We start from the raw sequence: 15865 nt of genomic DNA, 5'->3' as shown, positions 1-15865 counted from the left end.
TTTAATAGATGTGCCATACAATAATAATTAGGCTATGTTAACCACACTGTGATAAACATGCATATGCATAAACCGTCGTTTCCAGGAGGTTATCTGTAAGCATTTAGACCCCTGCAAATCTCTCTGTGTATTTGAGCGTGTTTATTTATTTATTCTAGGCTACTCATAGCATTCTTTGATCACTGGTTGTTTATCATCATCCCTGCCAACCAATTTCCAAAGGTACACTGACACTGACAGTAGCAGGGAGGTTCTTACACTCACGCAATGGTAGACGAAAACTGTTATCAAATTCCCGGTATCACTATAATATACAGTGACATCCGTAGAGACAGGAATTTAAACAGCAAATTACATCTAAACAATTGCCTAATCGGGCCTCTATAATAACAGATTAGCTGCGTCGCTTACACCCTTGCCTCATCAAAAATGTAAAAATAAATCGCGCATCAAAGGGTACAATGTAATATCAAATGCCGTACATACACTCACCCCAGCTGTCTCTGTCTTTGCGGTGTCTCGCCATAATGTTGTCCTTAGCGCTCCGTTTTGTATTAATTTATGAAGTCTACTCGGTAACCATGGGTGTGTTTAGGAATAGGGAGGATGCTTTATCCACACAAATGCGATGCTCTCACCAAGATGAGGACGATGGAGTCTTCTTATTCAAATCGATTGTATAGAGCTTGACGCCAGGGGGCGTTGTTGTCTGTTTCCCCAGTGGTACCAGGGAGTGGTACAGGCCACTGAGGCCAGGTATTAATTAAGCGTACCACAAAGTCCTCTCATTTTGTTGGAATTAAGCATTGTGTTTAGGATATTGCTAACCGTACAGAGTACAGACACTAGTCTGTGGTACTTCATTAACCACAGCTGTTTATTTATCAAAATTCTGCCAAATCTCTTTATTCTACCAAGTTTACTCCTTAATAAATTAAACCGAATACATTGCCGGATTCCATCGATAGATGGGTATAGTTGCACATATTTTGTGCAACTCTCAGTTTACAGAAGTCTGTAAACTGAGACTCCTAGAAAGATTTGCACCGCGGGAAGTTACGTTTTCGAGTGATTTACATACGTAATGTGGGTTCCTAAAGTGTATTGTTGCCTATTTTCCATATTGTTGAATTTCGGTTAGAGACTGAAACTTTACTAAAACTGTCAGCAGAGAAATGACAGCGACAACAAGGCGATGCTGGAATTCTTGCGAATGAACGCATCTGCAACGTCTGTTGTGGTGTTACACCGACATTAGTAATGAATTGAATTATCTAACCCCAGAGGTCGCTGTTCACCTCCTGGCTCCGGGTATTTAGCGTGACAATATAAACACGATAAAATCAATCAACCAATCATCATATCAACACAATACATTTAATTTCAGATGGCACAGTTTGTTATATACAGTATATGCACTTGTACTGCTGGTGTTTTATGCATACCGGGTATGTATGCTCATTGTTGTTGACATGTCTTGTTTGATGCAGATCATGTATGCTCATTGTTGTTCTACTTCAAGTTCAATGTACCCATTCGCTACATTCTGTGAAATCAATCACTCAATCAATCAATCAATCAATCAATCCTACACGTCCTAAAAATAAATTTCACTGTCGTCACATAATCGTGAAATACTGTTTGTCGCCAGGCTTTCCCCACAAGTCAAGTGCCATTGTGACCCGATTTGCTAGTAGTGCTCGACAGTCAGTCGACCATAGAGTTATATGTCACCAACTAATTAACTTCACAGCGACCTCTGGGGGAATCCGTATTCGATAGTTCACTAATTTCCGCGTAACAGTCGTACTGAAGAGGAGAGAGTGAGCAGCAATCAGAAGTTTACTCTCTGTTTCCTAGAAGAACAAAGGGGACGCTTCTTATTTGGATGCTTATTCGACGCCACATCGTACACACAGGCTTGGAAAATATTGAACATGCAGGATTTAGTCGTCCACCGTGTTTATGCTGTTAAAGGTAGGCTCACTTGAACTTAATGCAGTAGCTGCGAAGCTAAAGTTAGCCACTTAGCATTCGCTGGCTAGCCTGGCTGCTGCTAAGCCAGATCACTCACCCTGTCTGTCAATCCCTGGCTGGGACTATTTGCTGGACCATGAAGCTTCTACAAGGGACTACTGATATACACTTAACAGTCAGTTTAGTCTTCTGGCTTCTAGCGTTTGAAAGCATGATCATAATTCCGAACTAAGGTTAAAATACATGCAGGTGGTTGTGAACTTGTGACTGATGTAACAAGTTGCCATATGTGACTCCATCCCAGCCACTGTTTAAAAAAACAAAGATTATATGATATACGTGAAAAATACAATAAATGCTAAAGTGAACCAGATGTGTGCTGTCGTTTTGTCAGCGTTTTCACGAATGTATTTTTTCTTTTAAAAATAAGATGTTCATTCTCTCATATTTTCAGGACATGGACCAGGAGCCATATGAAGGATAAATAAAGGACCAAGGACCGTTTACAAATCACCGATATCACGTCGCTATAAACCACTTTGACCGCATTTGATTTAGCTTACTAAATGTAAAGCATCATTCCTTCCTGTGGACGGGCTATCTGGCAGTCATGGATATCTTTCCCAGGCCGAGTGGTGAAATTCAGAGACGGAACCCACAACAGGATTTTGAGCTCATCCAACGAGTGGGAAGTGGCACATATGGGGACGTGTACAAGGTACTGTCGCTTCTCAGTCCCACACAGCCTGTCACTAAAGTATCTCTACCAATGTGTGTATGCATGCCATGCATTAGCCCCGCAAGCAGAACCCGAATGTAGTAAAGTGTCTGACACTTTTATGACTTTACTTGCATTGGGTCCTGCTTCAAGTGGGGCTGTCGCCAGTTACGCACAAACAAATACAATGTAACACGCCATGAGACGGACTTCTGCGCGCTTTGACCATGGTTATTCATGTATTGACTTACGAATGTGCGAACTATAAGTACCTTACATACCATACCGACACATCTCCTGTGTCGCGGAAGCCGTTAAGTATTTTGAATCCATGATTGATTAAAAATGTCGCTTCTTCCTACCTTGTTTATTGACACCTCATTGTACCGCCTATCTGGCTAGCTAGTGGTGCTACAGCTATGACGGAGCAGATCAAAGGCAGGGACATAGCCCGCAAAGCCAACCGCACATCGGGAGGTGGTACAATAAACGGTAAATAAACAAGAAGAAATCAAAGCGACATTTTTAATCAAACATGGATTAAAAATACTTAACGGCTTCCGCGACACAGGAGATTTTATCAGAGGTATGTAAGGTACTTATAGTTCGCACATCCGTAAACAAACACAATAAAAAGCGTCCTAATTCCGCGCCGATGGACTAAACGATGAGTGTGTGTATATCCGCGTCCCAACAATCGCATTGAAAAATCTTAGCTTGACCAGGAACCCTACGGGTCAGCCCGGTTCGGTTCGGATTGGGCTGACCCAGGGGGTTCCGAGAGGGGCTAGCCATGCATCATGATGCATGCCACAAGATGACTAATGAATTTACCATTGTCATCCGGGAGTATGCTGTTTGTTGAGTAGCTGCAGACCGTAATGGTCAACACGCTCAACAATGGTTCATGTTGAATGTGGGACATTCTATATGTTTTGCAAGTGCTATGTATTTTGTGAAGAGCATGGAATCTATTAGGGCTATGAACCAGAGCTACGAATCTATATAAGGCTGAAAGTGCTGATGCAGTGTTGTTATGACCCTGTTATTATGACTATTGTTGCATACACAATACCAAAGTAGCTTCTGTATATAAATGGTTATAGACTATAGTACATGAATGAGAGTGCAGCCTGTAATTGTTTTAGAGCACAGAAGAAAGTAATTGAACTCACAACTTTTTAACCAGTATTAAGACAGGAAATAGTTTATTGTTAATAACAAATGTACAAATCAAGGACAATGGCAACATTGGCAAGACCAACAGAAATGTGCAGATAACTAACATCAGTATGGAAATTACCACATACATTTTCTATTTTATTTTATTCCACACATTTTAGGCACACATCGCTTTTGCCTATTATACTTACACTTGACTGTTTGCAGAATGAAAATGCATGTGCATTTTTCTCTTGCATGACAGGCCAATTGAGGTAGAATTTGTCTGTTCATATATTTTGCATACACTTCTTCTAATTTAATCTGATGTCTGATAGTCCAAGCCTGCCTGTGACTGCCCCATGCCTCACAAAGCACCCTCTGCTAAGCAACCCCCCAATACTACACACACAGGCCACCGGTGGAATGCAGCGCCTGGTATTCTCTCAAGAGCACTCGCATGCTCTGGGCTGCGGCAGAGAGAAATATGATCAGGCCCCTGTCTAAACATGCGTTTCACCATGGGTGTGTTTTCTGCCGCACTGACAGCGGAAATACTTAAAATTGGAAATGTCCTGCCTTTGGTTGAGTTTGCATAGTTTACACTGTCGAAAAATAAAGGGAAGCTCTGCACACTAAAATCTGTGCATAATCAATTTATTTGCAAGCTTTCGGACGATACTGACCTTCAGGCATCTAGTCAGGTCAGTATCAACCGAAAGCTTGCAAATAAATTGTGCACAGATTTGAGTGTGCGGAGCTTCCCTTTATTTTTCCATCATCCTTTTGTGTCTCCAGCACCTCACTTAAGTTTTTTCAGCAGATGAGCGGCCTTTTTTTTTTCCCAGCAGCTTGGAAAACGGCTGGTTAAAGAATGACCAAGAAATGTACGCGACCAGTCACGACCTAGTCGACTCCAGGGTTGCCAACTGCCAAGTCTGCTTATTTCCAGCAAAACTTTTTCCCCACAGTTACTTGCCTCGTTTTTGGAGGTTGGTTAGCTTATTTCTGTCACGACAGTTGCCAACACTGGCAACAACCCAGAACATCCTATCGTCTGCACGGCATGGCTAGTCAAGCAGTCGGGGGAGGGAGAGTTGCACCACTCAGTTCACACGGGTGTTATTTTTTTTAATCTACAATGGTATATGTCTCCACAGTGAGGCTGGAAAATAGCCTCCTAGCCTGGTAGGCAGGAAAAGGGCAACCAGAATAACCCGTTCTGAGTAAAACTCCTCCCTATGCACTGGTCCTATACCCAGGCCCGTGCCATGGAATTCATAGTAGCCAATTTGAATGGAATCTGATCAAACTGTTAGTCTGATACAGAACAATATATTGCTGTCAGGTGGAAACCTTGTATAACCAAAACCATTCCTTCACAAAATATATAATACAAAAAAATAAAATGGTAAAAATAGCCTATCTACAAGCTATATTCATATCTCGACACGTTGGGAGCTTGTAGATCTTCTATTTTTTACTGTGGACCACCACCACTGCAAATAAAAATCTGCTGGTAATAATATGACTGTCATCATTTATTTTCTTTTTTTTAATGGCTAATTAACTGCCATTTTTTCCAGCCTTGGATTATGGCTGACATTTTGGGGGACATAATTTATTGTCGGTATTATTGGAACAAATGCAGAATCCGATACGTCAAAACAAAATGACTTACTTGTGACTTACTCATTCTCTAGTATTTTGATTCTGATTGGCTGTGTAGAGCAACTACATTTCGACAATCCGGCACACCTGTTTTTCCCTGTGGGTTTGACATAGTGATTGATCTTCTTGTGTCACACCTTGCCTCTTATTTGCGTCTTATAAAGACCTTGTTATAAATTATGTCAGACTGCTCTCCACAATCCTCTTGTCTAAAAGGTTGTCTGAGGTTGTCAAAGCTATGCTGCCTGGTCTGCTAGTTTCACACATTTGTGAATAGAGTCATGTTTTGTCTCAATTTGAACTTCTTTTTTTACCACTTGGGTTCAGTCTAGCTATGTAGGGAAATGTAACCTTAGAAAAATGTTGGAGATAACTAAGTTCACCCTTTACCCATAATATCAAGCACACTGAAGTTATTCACTGAGTTTGTGGAAAATATGCACTAGCGGTATAACACGACAGCAAAGATACCAACTATGCCTATGCCACCTGCAATATATTAGTCTAAACTAAAGCAAATGCAATTGTCTGTCTATTTGTACACATGCTGCTTGCTTGAGTGTGCACTTTCAGTTGGCTGAACTATTCCAAACTTAAGCGTGGGAGTCTGTTTATCTATCTGAGTCACCACCACATTCTCAACGTTGAAAGGTGGACAGGTGGTAATATGGTTTATAGGTGAATTAGCTGTTGGCCTGTCTGTTTGCTCTCACGCCTTGGTGGACTTACGGTCTTGAGCTGAAATTGAGGGAATTTTAAGAAAATCTGACACTAACAAGGCTTCTGGGAGCTTGTAGATTTTTCTCTAACCTGGAGTGTTGCGGGTTGTCTGATCCGGCAGTCTTTTTCTCCTCACCTTGTTGATGTGCAATTCATGCTGAATATTTGCCCCATAATAAGGATGATAGGGTTAAACCCTCTCGAACGGTAACCTAAACCCTAACCAATCCTCATTGATTAATTGCAGTAAACATCTTTAATGTTAATAATATAAAGCAAATGTTTGTCATGTAGAATGTCTATTGATTTGTCAGCTTTTCCATAAACTCCATAACCCACCAGGGAGTTTGCAAACTCACTAGTGAGTACTGACAAATTCACGATGACACATGCATACATAAAAGCTTCACAAATGGTTAATGGATTGGATCATTGCACTTTCCCACAGTAATAAGGAAAGAAAAACAACACATATTGACCATTTTTTACACTTTATTAATTTTACACTGTGTTAGGGAACTCTGTAGTGTCTGGAAGATCCATACGCAGCCACAACAGCTTGGTATGGTATGGGGCAGTATCTCTCACAGGCAAGACAGAACTTGAAGTTGTCATCATTGGAAATCTCAATGCAGTTAGATATCGGGAGATTAAATTCTGGAGCCAATGGCGATATCATATATTCAGAATCTGGGACCTAACACCATCTTCCAGGATGACAACACTCGCCCCCACAGAGTCATCACAGAGTAGCCTACAGTACCTCCAGAAATTGGGAGTGGAGAGGATGGAATGGCCTGCCGTGAGTCCAGACCCCAACCCATTTGAACACTTGTGGGATCAGCTTGGGCGTGCTAGAGTGATCAACAGAACCACGTTGGATGACTTGCAACAAAACCTGTTTGAGGAATGGGAAGCCATCCCACAGCAATATGTGGCTATGTTGGTGACCAGCATGGTGCTAAGCTGTTGCAGCTGCTTTTGGATCTTTCACCCGCTACTGAGTTCCCTAACACAGAGTGTAAAATTAATAAAGTGTAAAAATGTCCTTTGTTTTTTTCCCCTTATTACCGTGGAAGAGTGCAATCATGCAATCATCCAATCCACTAAGCAACTCAAAGCAAGGGTTGAATACCAACCACTTGCCATTTTGGCACATGTTTTGGAGGCGCTATCCATTCCACAAGTTTAGCTATGTTGCTCATTCCACGAATGCCTGATCCTTACAATCTATACCTCGTTATAAAGGTGACAAATTAAAATTATATAAAATACAATAACAATTGGTATTATTAAAGTGGAGAAATAATGGACCAAAATTAAGTTTCAGAACTTTTGTTGCTGAGTTTTGTTTGACCATAATTATGCTCCTTGTGAACATGAGGAACCTGGTTTGAATCTGAACTCTATCTTGTCTCACACATCTCTCCAGCCCTTGGTTCCTCGTTCTCTAAACTGGCATATCAGAAATAAAGCATAAAAATGCGAAAGGAAATCTTAGTCTTTTATTTTATTTTAATTATTGACCTTTACACAGAGTAAATTTTACATGCTGGATTTGACTATGTAGGCCAGTGCTGTAACTGATGTCCCAACAGTTTGTCTTGTTAGCTACATAATGTGTAATTAGCTTTGGGGTTAGCATGAGAAGTAGTCTCTCAAGACAGACTGTTGACTCACGCCAACTTTCGAGGAACAACAGGGGTCGCTGTTTTGCCGTTATTTGCCGATGGGATTCTCAGGCATGAGAAGTAACAAGCAAAACAATTTCTATACTGTAAAAGTATTCCAAACTTTTCTCAAAATGGCTATTCTTCTACATTTCAGGCTCGAAATATACAAACGGGAGAGCTTGCTGCAGTGAAGATCATAAAGTTGGAGCCAGGTAAGTGTGATTTCATAAAACATTTATTGTCTCCACCAGGCCGAAGGCTTGGGGAGAGAGTATGTTTTGCACTCCGTCCGTGTGTCCGTCTGTCCGTCCGTGTGGCCGTCCATCTGTCTGTGAACAGCTAATCTCCGGCACCGTTAACCCTTAAACCGTTTTAGAAAGTCCAGGTGTTGAAAAATATTGGGAATGCACAAATGAGGAATACAACTTGGAGAAATGTTTTTATACAGCAACGATACCAATCAGCCATACAGTGCAGTTAGAATCTGACGTGTCTTATAGAAACACTAACCACAATATGGGATCGAGTCAAGACATAACTTAAACCATTATGAAATAATATTAAAGAATTATGTATATGTATATGTATATATATGTATGGCATGTGCACACATGCTCTAAAACTCTCAGTCTCAGTCTATTATGAGGGGGGAGGAGAACATTGTATGACTGTGCTCTCCTTGCAGTCTGGACTGATGACCCAGTGACAGCACAGCGTTGGTGTGATCCAGATTAGTGGGATTATCAGAGGGCTTTGTACCACTGACATGCAGAAAAGCCTGGCTGATTATCGGTCATTGGAGTAAACGATTCACCTCTGTGTTTTCTCTTTCATTCACTGACCCCCATAATCACAACTCATCAGCTCAAAACACTTGGAAGAAGTGTATAGAATCTATGCAATTTGCTTTGGCACATGGAGCACTGTCAACCCCAAATTATCAATTAACAAGGGAATACAAAATACCCGCTGGCTGGTAAAGTGTCTGCCAAGTGTTACCCCCCCTCTCAGCGAACACACACACACACACACACACACACACACACACACACACACACACACACACACACTCACTGTTAATGGGGGTGGGGAGATGCACATTTTAGTTGTATAGCTTGTCTAAAGCTGGCTTTAACACTAGTCGTCATACCCTCTGAGATCCAAAGAACCGCTAAAATGGGAAGATCCAGACATCTGTGTGCTGAATGGTAGAGCTGATCTTAAGTGTTGTGGTCTCAAGATCTGAACTAAGGCATAGACAATATACCACAACAGGATCAACATGGCCAATATCATTTTCTGTGTTACACAGAAACCCAGCAATTTAAATGATCTCTCTGATGTCTTTCCAGACATGGGGCATTCATTCACTATAAAACAGTAGGTCATTTGTCTTATGTATTGTACTGATAGAGATTTCTTGAACCTTCCCTGTAATAATAACTGAATTGTGTGATCCACACATACTTGGTTCACAATGCATGTGAGCTTGTAGGTTTGCTATGTTTGGTGAGCTACACCATCGTGCAATCGAGTATAAATTAAGCAATAGACAAGTTTCATGCCAGTTTATTTAGATATCTGATCAATTGGGAATTTTGGCCTAAAGCAGTGGTTTTCAACCAGTGGTCCAGGAACCACCAGTGGTCCTTGAGGGGATTCCAGGTGGTCCCCAGCTAAATGGAGAGTTGGTCAACAAATGGACCCTTATCGATCTTTAACTCTTGAGTGTAAAATTAAACCAAATGGACCTTGGCGGTCCATTTGGTTTAGTTTTACGCCCTCAAGAGTTAAATTATTGTTAAACATCTGCATTACTTAATTTACAAGAAGTCTACACAATTAGAGAATGTAGAAGAATTGTTATTTTGATCAATGTTTGCCTGTTATCTCTCCTGAACATCAATACAGTATGGTATTGGACAAAATCTTATCCAACGACAACAAAATATTCTTTAGTTTTTGGTCTGAGAGGCCAAATTTCATGGTGGTCTGTGGTTCAAATGCAGAATAACTAATGGTCCTTGATGTGAAAAGGGTTGAAAACCACTGGCCTAAAGGATGGTGCAGACGAAAGGCCTTAGGGTCACCATCACTAGGGTTGCAACGGTAGCCGGTGTTAAATGGGGTGTGTGCTGTGTGGGCATACACCGACTACATTACGGTACTTGCACCCAAGTCTCACGAGACAGACTGTAGACTAGACTCCCCCAGTTTTCAAATGCTTTCACCATAGTGTCTGTGCAACAGAAGTGCTGAAAATGTGAAGAAACTACAGCGGATGTCCACCTCCCAACTACTTCCATTTCACCTTTGTAGTTGTGTAATTTGTCTTATTACTCAAAGCCTCGAATATATATGTATCCTCCTAGGGACTTAGCAGAACTTGAAGTTATTCTTTTAATAATAGCATTAATAATAATATTTTTGTGAATGTAAATGTGAATCGGATGACAACTTCCGTTCATGGCTTCAGTAGGCGTAATTACAGAGCATTCCCAAGATTGTGGAATAGTTGTCTTGTCTGGCTTGAAGTTGAGAAACGTATACTTGCACACAGATAACTAACAGACATTGTCATCCTTGGAGCCTCACCATTAGCATGGCTGAAATGGATATGGTGGTCATAGATACAGCTACCTAATTCAATATAGGCTACTTTAGCTTAGAACACTGGTTCTGAACCCTGGTCCTCATGCTCTCCAAGTACTACTGGTATTATTCCATGATGTAACTGGTGTAAATGCAGTCACCACTCAAGAGACCTCCTTGTCATTCTGGCTATAATAAGAGGTTCAGTTTATGGCTAGGTTTTACCTGGAACGCCAGTTATTTAACTGCCTTGCCAGGTAGAAAACCAGCAGCACCAGGTGTCCCTGAGGGGGACTAATCGCCCTATGTTGCACACTGCCTTACCCCTTATGCCTAAACATTTGGCATTTTTCATTTGGCATTTTGTACTGTTAAAAACCCCCCCAAAAAGAACAAGGGTTAAGGTCACATGCAAGATAAGGCCCTAAGTTTGTACTACACTCGCATCATGTAGCAAAATTTAAGTGAACAAAAACAGACCCATTCTCAAGACCCAGCCTTAAGCATCCTGTTTTAACAGGACTCTTGTTGCTCATTTAAATGATCCTTGCAGGTAAACGGCGTTGTCCCAACCATGGGATCAAACAGGTTGGACCAGGATCAGTGACACTGGTATGAAGGCAGGTCAGAGAAGAGAGATAGGGAGTGGTTCAGCCCTCAGGCTGCAGTGGCTCTTGGGCACAGAATAGGCCCTTCTGACAAGTTTTATTTGTTTATCCATGGGAAAAACAAATAAAACATGTCTTCACTTAGTGATCTAATCACTGAAAAGAAGATGAATAGGACCTTTGGGAGATTTCTACGGCCAAATATATACGGTACAGTATTTCATTTGACATGAAAATGTTTGAGAAGAGAACCACTGCTCTAGACTAGAGCCATCCACCTAGCACTAAATTATAAAGGGAACAGTATTAACCACTGCTTTTATTTTTTTAATGTCAAGCTTCTGTGCAATTCTTCTGAAGAGAAAGCGTGTCATACTTTTAAACTTTCAACCTCAACAAAACACAGTATTTTTCAACATTGTTTATTTACGTTAGGAAATTACCTAAGTCCAGACCATTCCATCTTATTTCAATTTGCATACGTTTAAGTGATTTATGATCAATAAAATTGGTTCCATTGCTGCAATGGGTTAAATTGCTGCAGTGCCTCCACCACAATGAATTCAAATTACACACCTTGCATTTAATTGGAACACAGCTTGGTATTCAAAGAGCAAAGGGAAGTTGTTCTGGGTCTTAGAGGAAGTGGTTTTGCTTTGAGGCCTCGTTTTGAAACTTGTGGGGACCCTGCCATATTTTTCAGCTTGTTTCTAAAACTGTGACTGAAATTGTCCTCCCAATTGTTTTGTGGCTATTCATTGCATTTGCTGCATGACAGTGATGCAGTGAAAATGATGTATTGAACATCAGTATCTCTCAAAATGAAGAGGTTGAAAACTGTTAAACACAGTAATTACACATGCAATAATATGTAATTATCACCAAATTAAGTACCCCACAAGTGTAATTTACTAATTTGCAATGGCCTTCTAATGGTTTGGAATTGTGATTGTATGTGTCACATTGGCGCACACTAAAAGTAGTTTTCTGTCAAAGTTATTAGATCCTTATCTTGAATGCATCAAATCATCTCGTATTATATTTGTAGATAATTAGTGTTTGTTTCAAATAGGTAATGTATTATTCTTGGGCCCCCAGCTTTCATTTTAAAATTTCACACGGTTCTACAGCGTTAAGTTGGTTAACTGCATCTGATAGCTAAGTTGGGTTGATATTTGTGGAAGCGCACTGGGTTGTTGTTTACTGGTCAGCCTGCATTGCGTGTCTTGGCATTCCACCCAGACTTTTATTCAGACCTCACGTGAGAGATCCGAACTCTCTCCCAGACAGGCTGAGAGCGGGGCTGCTTCACAGCAATTGTCTCACTGTGTTTGTACGTATGCATGTGTTTTCAAAACAAGAGCCACTGTAACCCTCAAACTATTTCCATCCCTCATCTTTTTCCCTCAGCGACTTCAGTTCCAGGAAGGGAAAGGTCTACTCACAGCTCTGTACCCGGGTGTCACCTACTTGTATATAAGTGCTTAATTAGGCTTCAGCATTGAGCTCCCTGGCACAGAGCTCGTGCACTGATGCTCAGGGCAAGGAACTAGGTTTCTCTGTCTGAAGGCCACAGTAAACCTTTTAATCTGGCTATCTATTATGGATATATGAGAATATCCAAAATTATAGAAACCAGTGATTTATGTTGCCTACTGTTTAAAGTTTAAAGGAACAGTTTAGTATAGCTTATTTTGGATCTTCACTCCCATCATTGTGGTCATTATTGCTGTTGGTAGCAAATTAATCCAACCGCAGCAAATGTTTACCAGAATCCCCCCCCCCCCTCCCAAGGCAATATATCCTGTTGTTTTTCTGTCAGAAGAGCTTGATGTCGACCCCCCCCCACCCACACACAATTTTAAGAGACGGCAGCCTCTGATAGATTATAACTTAACGTGTTGATGTGTTCCAGCTCCTCGTATGACTGCACAATTGGGAGCAGCTGGCCTGATGCATATTTTTGTCTTCTAACTTCCTACCGATAGGATGTGTTAAACTGTGTTTGACTGGAAAGCATGCCTGAATAGCCTAGAGAACGTAAACATTGAATGTAGGAGTTGTTCCTTTTATTGTCGTTGGCATTGTTCAAGATTTTTATTGTCACACAGATGCACAAGTACATGCATTGTGAAAAACCTAGGTTGGGTAACTTGGGTTCTAAAGTTGTATCCCACTTTCTTTACAAATACATAATAATGAAATATTGAGCCCTATTATAGTCAGAAAGAATTATTCGAATGCTACTGTATGGTCCTGTGGTTTTGAGTTTGGCAAAACTGAAGGGAAAGCTTAAGTGTTCTCTTAAACCCAAACTTGCAGGCCTAGCACAGCCTTTGTAACTAACAAAGTACCTTCTCTATAGTGACATTTCCAACTAGATAGGGAACATATATCCACAAATTAATGATTGCTTTAAATTGTGTGTTTATTCATTATGGAAAAATTGTTGCTACCTGAAATGGGGTCCTTGCGTGTGCAGGTTTAGAAAGTCTGGAAAAGTGTGAAATTATGAATTACTATTTCCCAGACATGGGAAAATATGGAAACTTGGGTGCAATTCTTGAAAACCTTTTATTGGTCATAGTAATACACGTAACACACATTAAAAGGTGACACGATGAATGAGTGCATGATACATTGCAGCAGTGCGGACTAGCCAATACAAATTTGGGACTACAGCCATTTAAGAGTAGTGCTGTATGTGATTTACAATTGTCAATTTCTGGCAATCTTGACATTATTTGTAATAACTGCCTGCTTTTGCAGCCACCTTTCAATCTGAGCAAAATGTCCAATTCAAGAAAAGGGTTGCACTGTACAACTATTGCATTTAGTGTATTTATGCAATGGTTAAATTGTTTGAGTCGGACTCGGCACCCATGCTTGTTAATGATAGCCCTTGGAAAAAAGTTTGAAAATAGGTTGTTTTGTATTCAATCTTATGGCTCAAACACCCCAGATATAAAACCTGGATTGCTCCAGGCCTGACTCCCAGTGAAGCGCTAGTGTTTTGCAAAATATGATCCCAAGAAACTGACATTGCCAGCAAGGGAGCTGCATCATTGTTCAGTCATCTACAGGGCAAAACACCTGCAGGTGTGTCTCCCTGCCAGTGGTATGAGATCACCGCCGGTTATCAAAACGTCAAACTCCCAACAGAAATACACACTTGTCTTATAATAAATCATCATCTGTTTTGAAAAAGTATGGAATTTGTATTTGCGGAAAGGGCAAGCACCCTGTGAAATGGATCAATCAATATTTCAGAAAACACAGATTATGTAACTATTTTGTAAGCAAAGAGAGATGATTCATGACCTAAATTTGCTTTCAACTGAAGGTTGGAATCATGCAAAGCAATCTTTTTGCAAGAATGTAATCTTCTTCATATAAGGCTTTTACAAGAAAACCTCTCATTACTGTCATATATTTAAATTAACATTAGTGCTGATGCTGTCTGTCTGTCTCTCACTCTGTCATTCCAGGGGATGACTTTTCCATCATACAGCAGGAAATCTTCATGGTGAAGGAATGCATGCACCAAAACATTGTGGCCTACTTTGGGAGCTACCTGTGGTAAGAGCCAGCACTGAATACCACCAACCCTTTGTCTGTCATTTGATATTTCCACATCACAAATTTTATTTTGTTTGCACAGTGATAACGGTAATAGAACAGTTAAAGTAAAAAAAGAACACTCATAGTAAAAAAAGAAAATGATGTGCAACTACTGTATACATTTATTGTTATAGTTACTGTACTGTACTGTGCTCTGCTCTATATTGTAGTGTACTCTGCTCTGTACTGTACTTAAAAAAAAATAATTCAGTTTTCAGCTTCACCCAGCTGAGTGCTTCTCAAAGGTGTGCAGGGGTTATGTGTCTTGCTCAGGGACACCTCGACACATTGCCAGGGCCGGCAGGGATTTGAACCTAGGACCTTTAGCCTCACAGGCGCCGGCGGTCTAAAGTCTCTACCCATTTAGCTATGGCAGCCCAACCTCCTTTACTAGAAGCTTGTACGCCTGTGGCATGCTCACATCTAACACCACGTGTCTGTGTTGTTTCTCTGTGAATATTGTGTGTCTGAGTGAGACACACACACAAAGCGTAAATTTTAAACGAAGGCAGACGGCGATGTGTCTTTGGCCATTGACCTTGTTGTGCTGCCCGTGCTGGGCAGGTTGTGACTGAGAAGATGTGTGTCTGTGGTGTTGTTTCACTGCCGTTGTAGGAAAGCCCTGATACAGAGGTAAAGGCAGTGACGTATTACGGCCACAAACTACAGGCGTGAATGGCACTTCCGCATACTGTATGTCACAGTGTATGACTTGGCCTCCTGAACCCGTACACAAAGTTGTGCGCTCCATGGGCACAAATTATGGGCGAGGAATTCTCTCAAATGTAATAGATAGATAAGAACCATTGCCTGCCTAACTGACATGACTTGAGTTGGTCACACCAGTGAGTTAGTGTGCCCACGCATGTGAAAGTATGACCACAGTAAAAGTAGTTCTAGACAGACTGGTGCTGCTGACTAGGCTGGCGAAGCCTGTTGGTACCAGGATTCAGCACTCAGGTTTTAGTAGTGGTTTCTCTTGACTGGAACCTGGAGAGGAAGTAGGGTCGGTACGCCCACCCTTCCCCAATGACTTCCAGCAGGTTTAACTGGAATACGAGTCTCTGATCTGCTTTATACGGCCATTAGTCGTCTTATCGCAGCAGCAGGTCCTGTACAGTCTA

The 15865-nt window shown here is 41.1% G+C and overlaps 1 protein-coding gene across 8 annotated transcripts in view; it reads left to right on the top strand.

The window, feature by feature from the left end:
* The first annotated feature begins 1807 nt into the window (after window positions 1-1807).
* The window catches only part of map4k5 (mitogen-activated protein kinase kinase kinase kinase 5), a 43694-nt gene continuing 29636 nt past the window's right edge, over window positions 1808-15865 (top strand). For all 8 annotated transcript variants that reach the window (XM_080784636.1, XM_080784635.1, XM_080784637.1 and 5 more), the window contains exons 1-4: window positions 1808-1977; window positions 2432-2695; window positions 8075-8132; window positions 14609-14699. In XM_080784636.1, the coding sequence (XP_080640762.1) occupies window positions 2588-2695; window positions 8075-8132; window positions 14609-14699 (257 nt within the window). In that variant the 5' untranslated portion in view covers window positions 1808-1977; window positions 2432-2587. The remainder of the gene's footprint in view (window positions 1978-2431; window positions 2696-8074; window positions 8133-14608; window positions 14700-15865) is intronic.

The sequence above is a fragment of the Protomyctophum bolini genome (genome assembly GCF_963924005.1).
Source record: "Protomyctophum bolini genome assembly, chromosome: 15".
In the NCBI taxonomy this organism is placed as follows: domain Eukaryota; kingdom Metazoa; phylum Chordata; class Actinopteri; order Myctophiformes; family Myctophidae; genus Protomyctophum; species Protomyctophum bolini.
This window is presented reverse-complemented; position numbering and strand designations above follow the sequence as displayed.